At 40.6% G+C, this 20,867-nt stretch overlaps 1 protein-coding gene across 1 annotated transcript; it reads right to left on the bottom strand.

The window, feature by feature from the left end:
- Window positions 1-7,579: 7,579 nt before the first annotated feature.
- On the bottom strand, window positions 7,580-12,035 carry LOC140680176 (uncharacterized). The gene is made up of 4 exons (XM_072916556.1): window positions 11,567-12,035; window positions 11,226-11,346; window positions 10,028-10,294; window positions 7,580-7,908 (listed from the first exon to the last, which is right to left on the bottom strand). Exons 1-4 carry the CDS (start codon window positions 11,891-11,893, stop codon window positions 7,580-7,582), a joined length of 1,044 nt encoding a protein of 347 aa, XP_072772657.1. The 5' UTR covers window positions 11,894-12,035.
- Between the last annotated feature and the right edge of the window lie 8,832 nt (window positions 12,036-20,867).

Here is a 20,867-nt window from a genome sequence, read left to right as displayed (position 1 = left end):
ATTTAAGGCCTTAATTTATACAAAGTCCATTTAATGCCTTTAATGCTTTTTAATGACCCAAAGAAACCCTCTTAAATTTAAAAAATGTGGTCACAATACCAAGTATAATATCAGTATAAGGTCAATACAGTGGTTTGATCGATATTTTGTATTATATATATTTTGATGATTTTGTGATTGTTTACAGGAAATAAGTCTTTGGACACAGGAAGACTTTAAGGGCATAAACCAAATTATTTTATTCAGAGCCATCCTGTTTTTTTTCTTATTCGGGTTATTCAAGTCATGCAACCACATGCTACTTGGATATCTTGCACTTCCGCCCACTATAGTCTCTATAGCTTAGGCGCCGATCTACATTTCGGCCAGTGGGTGCTCGGACGGGCGGTAAATCTGACGCTACTTTTCTGAGCATGCGCGGTTTTTGCTTGGTGGTGACTCACCACTGGTTTCACATTTCAAATGCAGTATTAAAGGCACTACCTAATCCACTTTTTATTTTTGATAATGAAAACTGTTCTTATTGTTTTAGATAGATAGATAGTACTTTATTGATTCCTTCAGGAGAGTTCCCTCAGGAAAATTTAAATGTATTTAAATAAATAAATAAATATATTTTAATTTTATTTATGATGCCAAGAATATAGTTTTATTCAAACTTTCTCATATTAATTTTTAAATCATTTTATATATATATATATATATATATATATATATATATATATATATATATATATATATATATATATATATATATATATATATATATATGTGTGTGTGTGTGTGTGTTTTCATCTCAAACATGTTATGATGACAAAATGAACATTGATTACTATTATGCATGCTAAGAATGCAATGAACTGTATAGCATTCTTAAAATGGATTTGCGTGGAGAAACCACCATTTAAACAGCACCGTATAATTAACATCAAAAACGCACAAGAGACAATTACTTTTTTATGTGATCACACGGCACAGCACATAGGGCTGTGAGCGCACCTGTTTTTATTAGCAAAAACAAATTGGCATGCATTTCAGCTGTGCATGTCAGCCTTCAATAATGAAAACAGGTGTTTAGGAAATAAGACAATTAGGACAAACGCAGTAATAGAGGGCACATCTTAACATGTATAATTAAACCTTAATTAAGCAAAAATATTGCTCCGGCCCGGCTGCACCAAATGATAATATAAATCCATTTAATCAAGTCAAAATACAAATAAGGCAACAAGAGAAGTATCCCACACTTCTCTTTTGTTAAGTAAATTTGTACAGCCGATATCGGCATCTACATCAACAATATGATTTGCCTGAGAAGCTGGACCGGACAAAATATATATATATTTTTTAAGCAAAAATATCCATACGTCCGGCGGCGAAAACTCATTTCGGCCGCTTGTACCTGTGATCTTGTCCTTTCGATCATAACCCAAAGCTCATGACCATAGGTGAGGATGGGAACGTAGATTGACCGGTAAATTGAGAGCTTTGCCTTCCAGTTCAGCTCCTTCTTCACCACAACGGATCAATACAGCGCCCGCATTACTGAAGACGCCGCACCGATCCACCTGTCGATCTCACTATCCACTTTTCCCCCACTCGTGAGCAACACTCCTCGGTACTTGAACTCCTCCACTTGGGGCAAGATCTCCTCCCCAACCTGGAGATGGAACTCCACTCTTTCCCGGACGAGAACCATGTACTCGGACTTGGAGGTGCTGATTCTCATCCCAGTCGCTTCACACTCGGCTGCGAACCGATCCAGTGAGGGCTGAAGATCCTGGCCAGTTGAAGCCATCAGGACCACATCATCTGCAAAAAGCAGAGACCTAATCCTGCATCCGCCAAACCGGATCCCCTCAACGCCCTGACTGGCCTAGAAATTATTTACATAAAAGTTATGAACAGAATCGGTGACAAAGGGCAGACTTGGCGGAGTCCAACCCTTACTGGAAACGTGTCCGACTTACTGCCGGCAATGCGGACCAAGCTCTGGCACTGATCATACAGGGAGCGGACCGCCACAATCAGACAGTCTGATACCCCAAACTCTCTGAGCACTCCCCACAGGACTTCCCGGGGGACACGGTCGAATGCCTTCTCCAAGTCCACAAAGCACATGTAGACTGGTTGGGCAAACTACCATGCACCCTCAAGGACCCTGCCAAGAGTATAGATCTGGTTTACCGTTCCACGACCAGGACGAAAACCACACTGTTCCTCCGGAATCCGAGGTTCGACTATCCGGAGGAGCCTCCTCTCCAGTACACCTGAATAGACCTTACCGGGAAGGCTGAGGAGTGTGATCCCACGATAGTTGGAACACACCCTCCGGTTCCCCTTCTTAAAGAGAGGAACCACCACCCAGGTCTGCCAATCCAGAGGTACCGCCCCTGATGTCCATGCGATGTTGCAGAGTCTTGTCAACCAAGACAGCCCCACAGCATCCAGAGTCTTAAGGAACTCTGGGCGGATCTCATCCACCCCCGGGGCCTTGCCAGTGAGGAGCTTTTTAACTACCTCGGCAATCTCAGCCCCAGAAATAGGAGAACCCACCACAGATTACCCAGGCACTGCTTCCTCATGAGGATGTGTTGGTGGGATTGAGGAGGTCTTCGAAGTATTCCCTCCACAGATCCACAATAGCCGCATTAGAGGTCAGCAGTACACCATCCTCACCATACACGGTGTTGACAGTGCACTGCAGGCATTACACTACAGGCTCTTCTCACTCTTTCTTGTCTCTCCTTCTCACAGAGACATAAAACAAGCGCATCTTCTTACATACGTCACATACTGTCACGTGTGCAACGTCATACGCTCTCACGGAGCAGACAGGCAGCGGCGTGGTAACATTAGCTGTGGTGCTAGTGGTAATACGAGAGAAAGAAGGTGCAAATCTGGTGACAAATATAAAGGAATAATTCATTCCCAAGACAAACAGCAGTGAGTCCATCATCTGGCAGTGGTTTGGCTTCAAGCGGGTAGACGGTGAACAAGTATGCGGCAAAAGCGTTGCTACAAAAATTAGTAGCACTACTAATGTGTAACATCATTTGAAAAGTCACCCGCTAGAGAATGAGGAGTGCTTGAAACTCTGCATGTCAACATCTCTGTTTGGTGCCACACCCACAAAATGCCCAAGCAACCATTTCCACATCAACACCGTATGAAACAAATAGTCAACAACAGAAGGAGATAACGTCCGCAGGAACCTACCACATAGCGAAAGATATACAAACCCTGTTTCCATATGAGTTGGGAAATTGTGTTAGATGTAAATATAAACGGAATACAATGATTTGCAAATCATTTTCAAACCGTATTCAATTGAATGCACTACAATGACAACATATTTGATGTTCAAACTCGTAAACTATTTTTTTTTGCAAATAATAATTAACTTAGAATTTCATGGCTGCAACACGTGCCAAAGTAGTTGGGAAAGGGCATGTTCACCACTGTGTTACATGGCCTTTCCTTTTAACAACACTCAGAAAAAGTTTGGGAACTGAGGGGACACATTTTTTTAACCTTCTCAGGTGGAATTCTTTCCCATTCTTGCTTGATGTACAGCTTAAGTTGTTCAACAGTCCAAGGTTCTCCGTTGTGCCATTTTAGGCTTCATAATGCGCCACACATTTTCAATGGGAGACAGGTCTGGACTACAGGCAGGCCAGTCTAGTACCCGCACTCTTTTACTATGAAGCCACGTTGATGTAACACGTGGCTTGGCATTGTCTTGCTGAAATAAGCAGGGGCGTCCATGGTAACGTTGCTTGGATGGCAACATATGTTGCTCCAAAACCTGTATGTACCTTTCAGCATTAACGGCGCCTTCACAGATGTGTAAGTTACCCATGTCTTGGGCACTGATACACCCCCATACCATCACAGAAGCTGGCTTTTCAACGTTGCGCCTATAAAAATCCGGATTAATCTTTTCCTCTTTGGTCCGGAGGACACGACGTCCACAGTTTCCTAAAACAATTTGAAATGTGGACTAGTCAGACCACAGAACACTTTTCCACTTTGTATCAGTCCATCTTAGATGAGCGCAGGCCCAGCGAAGCCGACGGCATTTCTGGGTGTTGTTGATAAACGGTTTTCGCCTTGCATAGGAGAGTTTTAACTTGCACTTACAGATGTAGCGACCAACTGTAGTTACTGACAGTGGGTTTCTGAAGTGTTCCTGAGCCCATGTGGTGATATCCTTTACACACTGATGTCGCTTGTTGATGCAGTACAGCCTAAGGGATCGAAGGTCACGGGCTTAGTTGCTTACGTGCAGTGAAGTGTAGTGAATGATATTTATATAGCGCTTTTCTCTAGTGACTCAAAGCGCTTTACATAGTGAAACCCAATATCTAAGTTACTTTTAAACCAGTGTGGGTGGCACTGGGAGCAGGTGGGTAAAGTGTCTTGCCCAAGGACACAACAGCAGTGACCAGGATGGCGGAAGCGGGGATCGAACCTGCAACCCTCAAGTTGTTGGCACGGCCGCTCTACCAACCGAGCTATACCGCCCACAGTGATTTCTCCAGATTCTCTGAACCCTTTGATGATATTACGGATCGTAGATGGTGAAATCCCTAAATTCCTTGCAATAGCTGGTTGAGAACGTTTTTTCTTAAACTGTTCAACAATTTGCTCACGCATTTGTTGACAAAGTGGTGACCCTCGCCCCATCCTTGTTTGTGAATGACTGAGCATTTCATGGAATCTACTTTTATACCCAACCATGGCACCCACCTGTTCCCAATTAGCTTGTTCACCTGTAGGGATGTTCCAAATAAGTGTTTGATGAGCATTCCTCAACTTTATCAGTATTTATTGCCACCTTTCACAACTTCTTTGTCACGTGTTGCTGGCATCAAATTCTAAAGTTAATGATTATTTGCAAAAAAAAAAAATGTTTATCAGTTTGAACATCAAATATGTTGTCTTTGTAGCATATTCAACTGAATATGGGTTGAAAATGATTTGCAAATCATTGTATTCCGTTTATATTTACATCTAACACAATTTCCCAACTCATATGAAAACGGGGTTTGTACACTATTTGATTTCCTATTATGCAGCTCATTTTTATTTGACACTTATTGAAATATCTTAGTGACATCATGCACAAAAGTGCACTTTATTTGTTTTAAACTATTGTAGTGGCATTCTGTACAAAAAGTGCACTTTAATTTAGTGTTGTTTTGATATGTCATCTTAGTGACATCATGCACAAAAGTACACTAATAGCTTGTTTTAAAATGTCTCTGACAATCTTGCATTTTCTGTTTGGAAATGACATGAATGTTTGTGCCACTGCTTAATAACTGTTTAATAAATACACTTTTGCTAAATTGACTTAGTTGTGGTTTCCATCTCTGCATGAAAGTTTAAAAATAGCATATATTAATGCAGTATGAAGAAGAATGTTTTAATGTAGACACATAGAATCATCATACTGCTGTGATTATATGCATCAAGTGTTCATTTAAGGCCAGGACAAAATATCCACATATATATGGTGTATCGTGACATGGCCTAAACATATCCACATATATATGGTGTATCGTGACATGGCCTAAACATATCCACATATATATGGTGTATCGCGACATGGACTAAACATATCCACATATATATGGTGTATCGCGACATGGACTAAACATATCCACATATATATGGTGTATGGTGACATGGACTAAACATATCCACATATATATGGTGTATCGTGACATGGACTAAACATATCCACATATATATGGTGTATCGTGACATGGACTAAACATATCCACATATATATGCTGTATCGTGACGTGGCCTAAACATATCCACATATATATGGTCAGTGTTTCCCACAGGACAGGCATCTATTTGTGGTGGTGTGGTCGGGGGGCGGTAGCGGCGATGACCAAGAAGAACGCGGAGTTGGAATATAATTACAACATTTTATGTACATATTTATATACAGATTTGAACAATTAGTGATTCACTGAAATATATTTATTAATTGTGGTTCTTACAAAAAATATATCTTATAAAATATAAAAGCTAAAATGTCTCTTAAAGCTCTGCCCCTTTAATTAGTGAATACTAAATAATGTAACTTTAGCCTACTACTACAACCATATTATTTACCAGCAACATGAAGTGAAACAGAGGCAGAGGTGTCCTGCCACAGTCAGTCAACCTCCTCCTCCTCCTCCTCCTCCTCCTCCTCTTCCTCTTGCTGCTGCTGAACAGGTCGCACCTGTGGTCCGGACTGTAGGCCTACCTCCTCTCCAAGTCGAGCCCTTTTCGGCCGTTGAAAATATTTTTCTATACTCATCTGTGTGAAGGAGTGAACATCCAACATTAGAATTTATTACTAACGAGCAGAAGCGCTCTATGTACAGTGCCGTCTAACCTTAAGCGGCAGCAGCTCAACACATGCAGGGTTCAACGTTAAGGTTTTTTTTCCACTTGCCCGACTTCTCAAATCTACTTGCCCCAATATTTTTACTTGTCCTGCCTAGGTTTTTTTCTGGCTGTGTAGTGCTCATGGCTTATATCTTACTAAAATCCTTCCTGTTGACTATTTACAACACTACACAGTATTTATTATTATTATTATTATTATTATTATTATCTATAATTACATTTAAATGGCATTGCATGCATGTAAAATTAAATGCTATTTCACATTATTTGACCAGTAGCAGTTACACTCATCTGAACAGGTCAGCCACCTGTTTAAAGCCCGATCACAGTTTAAATCTTGAAATGAAGGGCCTTTAATGTTACTACGTGCGTCTGCCCCGGAACCCGAGTCAAACAGCGGCGGTGTTAATGAAGCAGCGTCAGGCTGCTCACCATCAGTGAAACGCTCGGTGAAATCGCGGATTAACGTTAAATATATGACGAGCCGCGAGCGATGCAGCTATAACCTATCTACCTATAACCTGTATTACCCTCGTATTTTGATCCCGTCCGTCCGTCCGTCCGTCCCTCTTCTTCTTCTTCTGGCCCACCAGGTGAATTAAGTGCTATTGGCGGAGTTACAATGCATAGTAGGCTACCGCCACCTACTGCACCGGAGTTGTAACTACAAGCAACATTCACAGACAGAGTCCCATTGCTTTTATGAGCGGTCGAGCGAGTCAAAAGCCGAAAAATCCATTTGTGGCGGACGTAATTCTTTCGTGGCGGGCCGCCACAAATAAATGAATGTGTGGGAAACACTGATGGTGTATCGTGACATGGCCTAAACATATCCACATATATATGGTGTATCGTGACATGGCCTAAACATATCCACATATATATGGTGTATCGCGACATGGCCTAAACATATCCACATATATATGGTGTATCGTGACATGGCCTAAACATATCCACATATTAATAAAAGACCATATCGCCTGGCCCTTGTTGTAATGTGATTTTTTTTTTTTAATATACCCACCATCATGTCTTATATAATGATTGTGAACGATTGGAAAAATTCCCCCAAAAAGTGCAGTTCCCCTCTAAATTCCAATGACTAGATTTAAGACTTGAAGTGTATGAGCATGAAGTGATGAAGCCTACTTGGATGAGTCTTCTAAGACAAAGTGAACAGTCCAGTTGTGATGGATTGAATGCCCTGAGAATAAAATGATATGTGCTTACTTGGACTGTGATGAAGCTGTGAGGACTCAGGTGCTTTGTCTTCATGCTCTTCAGTCTTCACAGAGACAACAGTCAGTGGAAACTTGCTGACATCATCCTCCTCCTGCCCTACAACACACTCTCCCTCCTCTTCCTCTTTCCTGTGTGGATCCTCCTCTTCCTCTTTAATGTGGGTGGGCTGTGGATCCTCCTCTTCCTCTTTAATGTAGGTGGGCTGTGGATCATCCTCTTCCTCTTTAATGTGAAGGGGCTGTTGAACGTCTGTTGGGTAAATAAGTCAATAAGAAAGAGAGAATATAAATAGTTTTGGACTGACACTGTTAACACAATGACATTATTTGTGTTCTTTCTTGTGTTGTGTTAAAAGAGTGTAACAAAACAACCAATAAAAACACGGGAAATACTTCCTCTTGTGCCAGCCACTAAAATTCATTCAAAAGTGAGTACAAAAACAGACTTGGAAATTTGATGAGGAGCAAGTTTTTTTTATAAGTACAAGGCAGCATTGATTGAGGCATTCTTAATTTTACACTCACTGATATAAAGTGTGTAAATATTTTATTCTGTATACGGTCTATGACACCTAAACTTTATCTCTAAACTTAACCACAATTTGTGGTGTAGAATGACGTCTGGAACTCAAGATAGTTCCACATGTCTGGGAACGCCACCGACGGATAATCCTTGATATTACTCAACAAATCTTTAGGGATCTATTCCGTTTCATAATTAGATCTTTTTCACGTATCTGCTTTTCGCAGGAAGATCTAGGCCAGGGGTGTTTAAACTAATTTTAGATGACGGGGCCACAGGGAGGAAGATCTACTCCAAGTTGTAACATACAAATAAAGACAACTGCAGATTGTTTTCTTTGTTTAAAAATAGAACAAACACATTCTGAAAATGTACAAATCATGTTGTTGTTTTTTACACACCATAGTATTCTATCTTTAGTTGTCCTTTTTTACACTTTCAGAATCAATTATGTGATAATCAGTCAATTCATTGGTGTTCATTTTCAATCTATCAAGATAAATAAATAATATCAAAATCTAATTACAGGATGTTTTTGATGTAGTTTGCTAATTTTCCCCGACTGGTGCGCTAACATCATGTGTTTTAGTTGTGTTTTACATATGTAGCATTATCTACAAAGATACAAAAAATTGCTATTGCGACATTTAGAGGACACATTTAAAACAGCAGTTTCTTTCATTCAAAAATTTCGACTCATTTTTGTACTTAGCAAACTCATCCCGTCTCATTGACTCATTCACACACTAATGGCGGGATCTGCCATGCAAGGCGCTTACCACGACCCATCAGGAGCAAGGGTGAAGTGTCCTGCTCAAGGACACAACAGACGTGAATAGGTTGGTAGAAGGTGGGGATTGAACCAGGAACCCTCAGGCACGGCCACTCTACCAACTGCGCCACTAGCCTTCCACCATCGACCTGCCTCCTAGCCTTCCACCATCGACCTGCCTGCTAGCCTTCCACCATTGACCTGCCTACTAGCCTTCCACCATCGACCTGCCTGCTAGCCTTCCACCATCAACCTGCCTACCAGCCTTTCACCATCAGCCTGCCTGCTAGCCTTCCACCATCGGCCTGCCTGCTAGCCTTTCACCATCGGCCTGCCTGCTAGCCTTCCACCATCGGCCTGTCTACTAGCCTTCCACCATCAACCTGCCTGCTAGCCTTCCACCATCGACCTGCCTGCTAGCCTTCCACCATCGACCTGCCTGCTAGCCTTCCACCATCGACCTGCCTACTAGCCTTCCACCATCGACCTGCCTGCTAGCCTTCCACCATCGACCTGCCTGCTAGCCTTCCACCATCGACCTGCCTACTAGCCATCCATCGACCTGCTGTTTGCCTCCAGCCATTGGCTTTGTCTACGGGCTTCCACCCGTCGGCCTTGGTTGCTAGTCTTCAGCCCTGTCTGCTAACATCTTCAAAAGTGGTGAAACAAGTGGAACTTCTAAAAATACAAATAGTTGTGTCGTTAGTCCAGAATCTTCACGGTCCTCATGGACGACATAATTAGGAACCAGTACTAAAAAAAATGATACTTGGTATACATCCCTAATCTTCACCACTAAACCTTTGAAATATGCTGACATGTGTGCTGCTAAAGGTAAATAAACAGTAGCCATATTGAATGTTTGCCTTCATTTGACCACGTGAGGTAAGGAGGACGGCCTCTAGGTCACATGGTTACACCCCAGCAATTACACTGTTGATGATTAATGAGCATTCATTTTTAAGTGGTGGTGTTAAAAAGCAAGTATATCTCCATCTTTAGTCATAAATGTGGCCCCCGGATGAACATGTGTCACAAACATTGTATTAGATGATATGTGGATGTTGTGCTTACTTGGACTGTGATGAAGCTGTGAGGACTCAGGTGCTTTGTCTTCATGCTCTTCAGTCTTCACAGAGACAACAGTCAGTGGAAACTTGCTGACATCATCCTCCTCCTGCCCTACAGAACACTCTCCCTCCTCTTCCTCTTTAAAATAGGGGGGCTTCGGATCCTTCTCGTTCCCTTTCAAGTGTGAGGGCTGTGGATCCTCTGAAGTGAAACTGTCCCCCTGCAGATGAGGGAGACATTCTTCTTGGTGTCCAATCAGCTGATGGATGTCTACGGGACACAAACAAAACACATTTTAACTCCTACATGCTAAATATTAAATCATACATGAAATATAGGGCTGTGGCTATTGAAAATGTTATTAATCAAGTGTTCTACTGGAAATGTTTTCGATTAATCGAGTAACTGGATAAAACTTAGTGTTGCTTGGTTAAAGACAAATTTAAGCGACTTTAAGACATTTCACTTAATAATGAACGGCCAATTGGTTTGAGATGGTATGAGATCAAGATGTCATCTTTAGATCAGGCTTTGTTTTTTCCACAATCACTGCTACATTAAAAAGTTAAAGTGCCAATCATTGTCACACACACACTAAGTGTGGCCAGATCATTCTCTGCATTTGACCCATCACCCTTGATCACCCCCTGGGAGGTGAAGGGAGCAGTGAGCAGCAGCGGGGGCCGCGCCCGGGAATCATTTTTATGGTGATTTAACCCCCAATTCCAACCCTTAAAGGGGAACATTATCACAATTTCAGAATGGTTAAAACCATTAAAAATCTGTTCCCAGTGGCTTATTTTATTTTTTCGAAGTTTTTTTTCAAAATTTTACCCATCATGCAATATCCCTAAAAAAAGCTTCAAAGTGCCTGATTTTAACCATCGTTATATACACCCGTCCATTTTCCTGTGACGTCACATAGTGATGCCAATACAAACAAACATGGTGGATAGAACAGCAAGCTATAGCGACATTAGCTCGGATTCAGACTCGGATTTCAGCGGCTTAAGCGATTTAACAGATTACGCATGTATTGAAACGGATGGTTGTAGTGTGGAGGCAGGTAGCGAAAACAAAATTGAAACTGAAGCTATTGAGTCATATCGGTTTGAACCGTATGCAAGCGAAACCGACGAAAACGACACGACAGCCAGCGACACGGGAGAAAGCGAGGACGAATTTGGCGATTAATTGTTACCTTTAGACTTCACATCAGAGTACATCTGAACTCCAATATCCGCTCTTGACAAAGTTTGACAATCATCCTCTTCAGAGAACAGTGAATGTCGATAAGAGTTCGAAAAAATGTCCTGTAACACCTGTAACAAAATAATGGGGAGACTTCACTCAGGTTAACCATACCTAAATAGACACAAAATACTGCATTGCACAAGACTACCCGAATGTACTCGAATGATTGAAAAAAAAAAAAAGTTTTTAAGCTAAATTATTGGTAAACACAGTTTATGTATAATAATTTATGTAAAACCGCGAGTAATGAATAAAGTTTTCATCAATTAATATATTCTGTAGACATACCCTCTTCCGCTCTTTTTTCCTGAAAGCCGATCTGTCCAGTTTTGGAGTTGATGTCAGCAGGCCAGGGAAGCTAGGGTCGATATTCTTCTCTTGATCATCTTCGGTGGCATAAGGGACGGTGTGAGCCAAGACATCCAGGTGGTTTAGCTCGCTTGTCTGCAGGAACAAACTGCCGCCATTGCTTGCCGTGCTACCGAGGTCCTTTGTCCCTGAATTGCTCACACACTCCGGCAGATTCAATGGGGGTCTGGCAGCAGATTTCTTAGACTTTATCGTTGGAAATGCATCTGCTTTGAGTGTCGCAGTATATCCACACATTCTTGCCATCTCTGTCGTAGCATAGCTTTCGTCGGTAAAGTGTGCGGAACAAACGACTGACCATTTTGTCGGCTTTCCCCACACCCTCGTATTTTGAACAAATTTCGTCCAATTTCTTGCCACTTTCGCATCTTTGGGCCAATGGTGCAACTTGAATCCGTCCCGGTTCGTGTTGTTACACCCTCCAACAACACACTGACGAGGCATGATGTCTCCAAGGTACGGAAAACAGTCGAAAAAACGGAAAATAACAGAGCTGATTTGACTCGGTGTTTGTAATGCGTTTGAGAAAATGGCAGATTGCTTACCGATGTGACGTCACATTGTGACGTCATCGCTCCAAGAGCGAATAATAGAAAGGCGTTTAATTCGCCAAAATTCACCCTGTTGTGTGTAACACAAATTGATGTTTTTCATGTTGTCGCTCCTTCTCCTCTTTTGTTGGACAAAGTTCCTCCTCGTACTCTGCTATGGTTCTTTCGCACATTTTCACACAATCACAACACTTTACACTCACACTTGATCTCTGCTTAGCGATGTGTTTTCATCTCTCTTTGTTAGCAGCTAACAAGCTAAGCTAACTAGCAAGCTAAGCTAGCTGGAGAAGGATCAAAGTGCGCTCAGACTAATACAACCGGATGCAAACAGTTATTAACGATGTTACTCTATTTAATAGAGTGTAATAAAGGACATATATGTGTACATGGACGCACAGATTAAGAACACTGAACTGTGACGACTGCAATAACGTCTTCACCGTCAGACGCCATCTTGCTTTATCCTCGCCGTGTTTGCTTCGCGCGCAGTCTTGTCAGATCTCGCGAGAGAAACAAGTAACCAGCTTTTTCCCAGATCTCGCGAGAGAAACAAGTACAAACCAGCTCTTTTCCAGATCTCGCGAGAGAAACAAGTAACCAGCTCTTCACCCCCACCCCCGGTACAACTATTTCAACATTCTGAAAATAAAATAAACTTTTACATTTTCAAAACAAAGACATGCAACTTATTTTGGTAAATAAACAGTAGTTTATATGACCCCTTTAAATGATAAGTTGCCTGATCAGAGCGAGACGAGTCGTGGCTCCTCAGCTTCATGCAGGACGGAGTGGTAGGAGGCGTGGCGAGGTTGACTGCTCCCTTTTGTGCCGGTGTTGTGCCGGAAAACGCACCCCTGCCATAATATGCACCCCTTGACGCGGGAGCGCGCTTACGTCACTCGGTTGCATCACTCGTCTCGAAAAGTATATCTAACTCGGCTGTTGGCTGAAATCGCCTCTTTTAAATCGCCTCTTTCGGCATAAAAAAGTACATAAAGTGAAATAATCCAAGTTTTCTTTACTTGTGCTTTACTTGTGGATGAATTAAAAATTGTGAGCCTTTAATGATTTCGCCGTCATTCAAGTGGCTGAAATCGCCTCTTTCGGCATAATAAAGTACATAAAGTGAAATTATCCTTACTTGTGGATGGATTCAAATTGTGAGCATTTAATGATTTCGCCGTCATTACATCAGATAAAGCGAAAACAACAATTAATATTGGAATATTTGCTGTCCCGAAAATGTAGTATTGTCTACCTTGACAGCTATACTGTAAAGAATATGTACACCAAAGTAAACCTCTATATGTACTTTTTTAGAGACATCAAGAAGAACGAATGTTGTTGCTTCATTCGACGTGTTGTCGTGATCCAATACTCGTATTTTAAAAATATGACATTTTCTTTAACTCAAAGCTAGGAGCTCATGGGTGGATGGATGAATAAATAAATTAATGCATCTGATATCTACCTTTGATTTAGTTTTAAGAAGTTTCAAATTGAACATTCACAAATGACGTTACCAAAAGTACCCGAAATACCAGAGGCAGAGTTATGGGGGGGTGCATTTCCCACCTGCCACAGAATGCACCCCCCCATCTATCTCTGGCTAGGAAGGTTCTAGAGACATGAAACTCACCCTGGTTACTCATCATAGCCCCCCGGGTATACACTGAAAACCATGTGAAAATTGGACCTCCAGAGGTGGAGTTATTTGCATTTTCAGGCAGGACGTTCAGGCCAGCTGCCTGAGAATGCACCCCCTATGTTTTTCTTGGTATGTACAGTGTCCCCAGCTCTTGGTACATGGGACTTCTCTAACAAAGTTTACCTCACAATAGAGATAAAGTCCCTGTCACACCAAACATCATAAATACATCGGTATTACGATAATATAATCTGAAACCAGTCTTGTAATTAAATAGGTTTTTTCAGGTCAGAGGAGAAGAAATATAATTTCTTATCAAACAAGGTATAATGCAATTTATTTTAATACAAACAAATAACAAAATCCACCAATAGTTAAATAATTTATATATACAATATTCAAAGTCAAACGTCAAATAAAGTGAACACAAAGACAATCAATCAATCAATCAATGTTTATTTATATAGCCCTAAATCACAAGTGTCTCAAAGGGCTGCACAAGCCACAACGACATCCTCGGTACAGAGCCCACATAAGGGCAAGGAAAACTCACCCCAGTGGGACGTCGATGTGAATGACTATGAGAAACCTTGGAGAGGACCGCATATGTGGGTAACCCCCCCCCCCCCTCTAGGGGAGACCGAAAGCAATGGATGTCTAGTGGGTCTGACATAATATTGTGAGAGTCCAGTCCATAGTGGATCCAACATAATAGTAAGAGTCCAGTCCATAGTGGGGTCAGCAGGAGACCATCCCGAGTGGAGACGAGTCAGCAGCGCAGAGATGTTCCCAACCGATGCACAGGCGAGCGGTCCACCCCGGGTCCCGACTCTGGACAGCCAGCACTTCATCCATGGCCACCGACCTGTGCCCCCCGCCCCCTCCACAAGGGAGAGGGGAGCAGAGGAGAAAAGAAAAGAAACGGCAGATCAACTGGTCTAAAAAGGGGGTCTATTTAAAGGCTAGAGTATACAAATGAGTTTTAAGATGGGACTTAAATGCTTCTACTGAGGTAGCATCTCTAACTGTTACTGCTAGAACATTCCATAGTACTGGAGCCCAAATAGAAAACGCTCTATAGCCCGCAGACTATCGCTGGCTAGTTCTAGCTTAACTGACTCAAAATAGAACACTTTTTTGTAATAAAATGTAACTCCTCATAAAAAACTATACATCTATAAACAGAAATATTATTATATATTGGGCAGAAGGGGATAACATAAATATAGTTTAAGACTTCCAACACTCCCCTCATCATGAACACGCAGGGAACAGGTAATCCCCATCCACATCTGGCCTCAGGACACACTCGTGGTGAAACCACCTATCACAGATGTCACAGCAGATCTAAGGTGGGGGAGGAGGATGGAGGTGAGGAGGCAGATAAGTTGGGCCATTAAATGTATATAAATTCCGAATTTAAATAATTCATCATTGTCACTGTTACAGCTCCATATCGAGACTTCACAGCCACAGAATCCACTTGCTCATACTACACATGAAATGGACTGAGACCTTTTTCCAGCTTCTGAATGAAATGAGGGAGTAGGTCATGGAAGGGTTCAGTAAACTGTTCTGTATTTGTGGTTTCACTAACATTTGTAGGGCTTATTACAATTTTTTATTTTTTTACCTGTTTATCATTCAACCAATTTGTACACAACACATTAAAACAGAAGGTACACTGTTTGAACTCATACGCCATTATGCATTGTCACCAAAATACATTTTCCATTTTACTACAATAATGATGTTATCTACTCCCTGCTATTTCACAGCCTGACTGTATTGCACAGTGAAAATGTACCCATTGAGGGTTATCGCTCTCCTCCATCCCACAGCTGTGACAGACCTTGCTGAGATCATCTGTTCCGAAAAAGAGTATGCATCAATATTCAGTCTCGAATTTCTTCAAATATCTTGCTGAAATTAAAATAAACTCCAGTAATATGTAATTGTATTAAGCTGTGCTGATTATTTGACTTAATCTGTGCCATCAATATTTTTTATGGTTTAAAAATGTTAGTGGCAAACCTCATTTGAAATACGTCATCATTTACCGAGAAAAAAATCTGTTTTTAAATGTGTTAAAGTAAAGCAATATGTTAAGCAGTCAACCAATTTTCAAATTCTTAAAATCAAGACTGTCTTGTATTACCTGGAGCAGGGGTCCCCAAACTACGGCCCACGGGCTGGATCCGGCCCCCCAGCATCCAAAATCCGGCCCACAGGAAGTCAGAAGTTAACAAAAAGTTTTAATTTTTAATTTTTAATTTTTAATTTTATTTTTTTTAAATCTTTCTTTCTAATCCATTTTCTACCGCTTGTTACTCTTGTGTCTCCTAGCTGCTCAGGCAAATCATATTGTCTAAAAATGAATTTTCCCATAGATAACGTGACAATGTTAAATGTTGATGAACATCAATGTTAATTGATGTTAAATGACAAAAACTGATTATAAAGACAATGTATATATTAATATATATATATATATATATATATATATATATATATATATATATATATATATATATATATATATATATATATATGTATACACACATATATAGACATTTTTAGAACAGCAATATCCCCCCCACTGCAAGGAAAGGGCTACGATGAGTAACCAGGGTGAGTTTCATGTCTCTAGGACCTTCCTAGCCAGAGATAGATGGGGGTGCATTTTATGGCAGGTGTGAAATGCACCCCCCCCCCCCCCCCCCCCCCCCCCCCCTCCCATAACTCCAGTTCTGGTAGTCCAATTTTCACATGGTTTTCAGTGTATACCCGGGGGGCTACGATTAGTAACCAGGGTGAGTTTCATGTCTCTAGGACCTTCCTAACCAGAGATAGATGGGGGTGCATTTCACCCCCCACATCAGATGCATTCATTTATTTATTCATCCATCCACCCATAAGCTCCTTAAAGTTAAAGAAAATGTCATATTTTTAAAATACGAGTATTGGATCACGACAACACGTCGAATGAAGCAGCAAACATTCGTTCTTCTTGATGTCTCTAAAAAAGTACATATAGAGGTTTACTTTGGTGTACACATTCTTTACAGTATAGCTGTCAATTGGTAGACAATACTACATTTTCGGGACAGCAAATATTCCAATATTAATTGGTTGTTTTCGCCTTATCTGATCTAATGACGGCGAAATCATTAAATGCTCACAATTTTAATTCATCCACAAGTAAAGCACAATTAAAGAAAACTTGGATTATTTCACTTTATGTACTTTTTTATGCCGAAAGAGGCGATTTAAAAGAGGCTATTTCAGCCAACAGCCGAGTTAGATATACTTTTCGAGACGAGTGATGCAATCGAGTGACGTAAGCGCGCTCCCGCGTCAGGGGGTGCATATTATGGCAGGGGTGCGTTTTCCGGCACAACACCGGCAGCCCCGCTTTTGTTTCCTCTCCCGCCGCCGCCTGTGTCGCCTGCTGGCTCCGATAACAATCCACGGAGATTCCCGCGGTCTCGCTATCTCGTCGGGTATGTTGTGCAAGCGGTGGAAATCGCTGGAGACAGCTATCCTAAGTAGAAAAGCAATGTCCAGCAGGTTTTGAGGACTGTGTGTGTCGCGACGGTAGACAGACATAACCAAAACACTATCAAACATAAACAGACATAACCAAAACACTATCAAACATAAACAGACATAACCAAAACACTATCAAACATAAACAGACATAACCAAAACACTATCAAACATAAACAGACATAACCAAAACACTATCAAACATAAACAGACATAACCAAAACACTATCAAACATAAACAGACATAACCAAAACACCATCAAACATAAACAGACATAACCAAAACACTATCAAACATAAACAGACATAACCAAAACACTTTTAAACATAAACAGACATAACCAAAACACTATCAAACATAACAGACATAACCAAAACACTATCAAACATAAACAGACATAACCAAAACACTATCAAACATAAACAGACATAACCAAAACACTATCAAACATAAACAGACATAACCAAAACACTTTTAAACATAAACAGACATAACCAAAACACTATCAAACATAAACAGACATAACCAAAACACTATCAAACATAAACAGACATAACCAAAACACTATCAAACATAAACAGTCATAACCAAAACACTTTTAAACATAAACAGACATAACCAAAACACTATCAAACATAAACAGACATAACCAAAACACTATCAAACATAATAAACAGACATAACCAAAACACTATCAAACATAAACAGACATAAGCAAAACACTATCAAACATAAACAGACATAACCAAAACACTATCAAACATAAACAGACATAACCAAAACACTATCGAACATAAACAGACATAACCAAAACACTATCAAACACAAACAGTCATAACCAAAACACTATCAAACATAAACAGACATAACCAAAACACTATCAAACATAAACAGACACAACCAAAACACTATCAAACATAAACAGACATAACCAAAACACTATCAAACATAAACAGACATAACCAAAACACTATCAAACATAAACAGACATAACCAAAACACTATCAAACATAAACAGACATAACCAAAACACTATCAAACGTAAACAGACATAACCAAAACACTATCAAACATAAACAGACATAACCAAAACACTATCAAACATAAACAGACATAACCAAAACACTATCAAACATAAACAGACATAACCAAAACACTATCAAACATAAACAGACATAACCAAGACACTATCAATCATAAACAGACTTAACCAAAACACTATCAAACATAAACAGACATAACCAAAACACTATCAAACATAAACAGACATAACCAAAACACTATCAAACATAAACAGACATAACCAAAACACTATCAAACGTAAACAGACATAACCAAAACACTATCAAACATAAACAGACATAACCAAAACACTATCAAACATAAACAGACATAACCAAAACACTATCAAACATAAACAGACATAACCAAAACACTATCAAACATAAACAGACATAACCAAGACACTATCAATCATAAACAGACTTAACCAAAACACTATCAAACATAAACAGACATAACCAAGACACTATCAAACATAAACAGACTTAACCAAAACACTATCAAACATAGAAGGAAGCACCGAAAGTGGGAGCTGCCGCCATCTTGTTAATGGTCATTTGTATCCCGAAATCCAAATTAGCCGAAATCCAAATTAGGGCCTCTTCCCTATGTAACGGAGTTAAAATACACCTTTGTTATTTATTATATTTTGTTTGTGCATTTGATCTCCAAATAGTTCTCTTTTCTGCTCGCCTGTGAGAGGGCGGTTTGATATCTTTTTGTCCCTCCTGAGCTCCTGTAGTTCTCCTGGGTTGTGGAGCCCCTCCCTTCTCCCCTCACAGAAAAGTTTCACATGGCTGAGGGTGAGTCTCGCTCGGACGATCCCACCGACCTTTTCTTGGCTTTTCGCTACAAATGAGCTCTTTAATGAAAGAATGTGTGCACCAAGAATGTGAATATGTTTACCTGTGTTGTCCTTTAGTTTGAAATTCACATTCCAGGCAACATTACATCGCTAACATTGGCGCCAACCGGCCGCTCTTTGTTGTATGAGACTTGTTCAGTGTGTGTGTGTGAGTGTGTGTGTGTGTGTGTGTGTGTGTGTGTGTGTGTGTGTGTGTGTGTGTGTGTGTGTGTGTGTGTGTGTGTGTGTGTGTGTGTGTGTGTGTGTGTGTGTGTGTGTGTGCGTAGGTAACGAGTGTTATTCTGTGTGTTTAGGCGCAAGCCAAAGAAAGACGGGATAGGGACATTGTGTGATTGTCGCCCGCAGGTTGGAAGGAACATAAATAAAGCTGAGAACAGTGGAAAAAGTCTCATCATTGTGCCGACCCAGAACTGTTCCACCTATGAGGAGTGATCCAGCCCACCTGCGAATGTCAAACTAAGGGGCCTTATCTTATTATGTGCTCAAACTGAAATACTACTATTTACTTAAACTTGGTCGTTGGCTTTCTCCAAGGTGAATATAAACCTTCACCATAAGCAAAACATAATATGAGTTAATTCATTCACTTCAGTATCTAATGGTGCATCACAATTGGTGTTTTGTAGAAAGAATGTTGTTCCTGTTTTGCGTGGGCCTTGTGTGTCCTCACCCAGCCAGTCTCTGGTAAACAATGTCCCATCATGCTGACATGTGAGGGGTCATAACACACCACATAAACATACATACGCCAGCCCCTGGGCTCCACTTCCCAAGGATGCTGAGGGTCTCCTATCTTGGGGAGTTGTGAAGAAGTTGTAACGGACAGGACACTGACGGCCAAGTGGGGGGTTTGATTGATTGATTGATTGATTGAGAAGTTTATTGACATCTTAAAGAATTGAATCCATGTAATGCTTTAAAAAGGCAAATGGATGGCACAAAAAGCCAAAAGGCTTGTTTCCATTGTGGTCCATTAAGTCAGTATTTTGGTGAGCAACAGGGCCCCAAAATGGTAAAGTGACTGACACTGTGTAAGAGAGATATAACACCATCTGTGTCCTATTTGATACGATGACATTCAGCAATTTTCAAGGTCCAACTTTTATTTCAGGCACGCCTTTTTCTCGTTAACAACAATGCCAAAAATAATGCCGTCAGAACATAAAAATAAGAAAAACAGAACTTACAATTAGTCTGACATCACATAAAAGAAAACACATTGATTTCACATACATTATCAGAAAGAATCATACCTCATTGGCCTCACAAACTCAGAGGAAATAAAGTTTATTTTCAAGCCGAGACTCCATTAACCTCTTACATCGAATGCTTGCTGTGTCATGCTGCTTCCCTTATTCCGTCACATATTAATTGTCCCCCCAACAATGTGACCAAACCGGAACAAAAAATATGTTCCCCTCCAATTGACATGGGTTTTGTAACAGAAATAAAGTTAACATATACTTGCATGAATTAACCAAAGGAAACACATTTTTAATCACATTATATGTAAATATGACCTTATATTTATACATTGTATT

Source organism: Nerophis lumbriciformis, linkage group LG28 (assembly GCF_033978685.3).
Source record: "Nerophis lumbriciformis linkage group LG28, RoL_Nlum_v2.1, whole genome shotgun sequence".
Taxonomy (NCBI): Eukaryota; Metazoa; Chordata; class Actinopteri; order Syngnathiformes; family Syngnathidae; genus Nerophis; species Nerophis lumbriciformis.
Note: the sequence above shows the minus strand (reverse complement) of the source record. Positions and strands in the feature narration are given on the sequence as shown.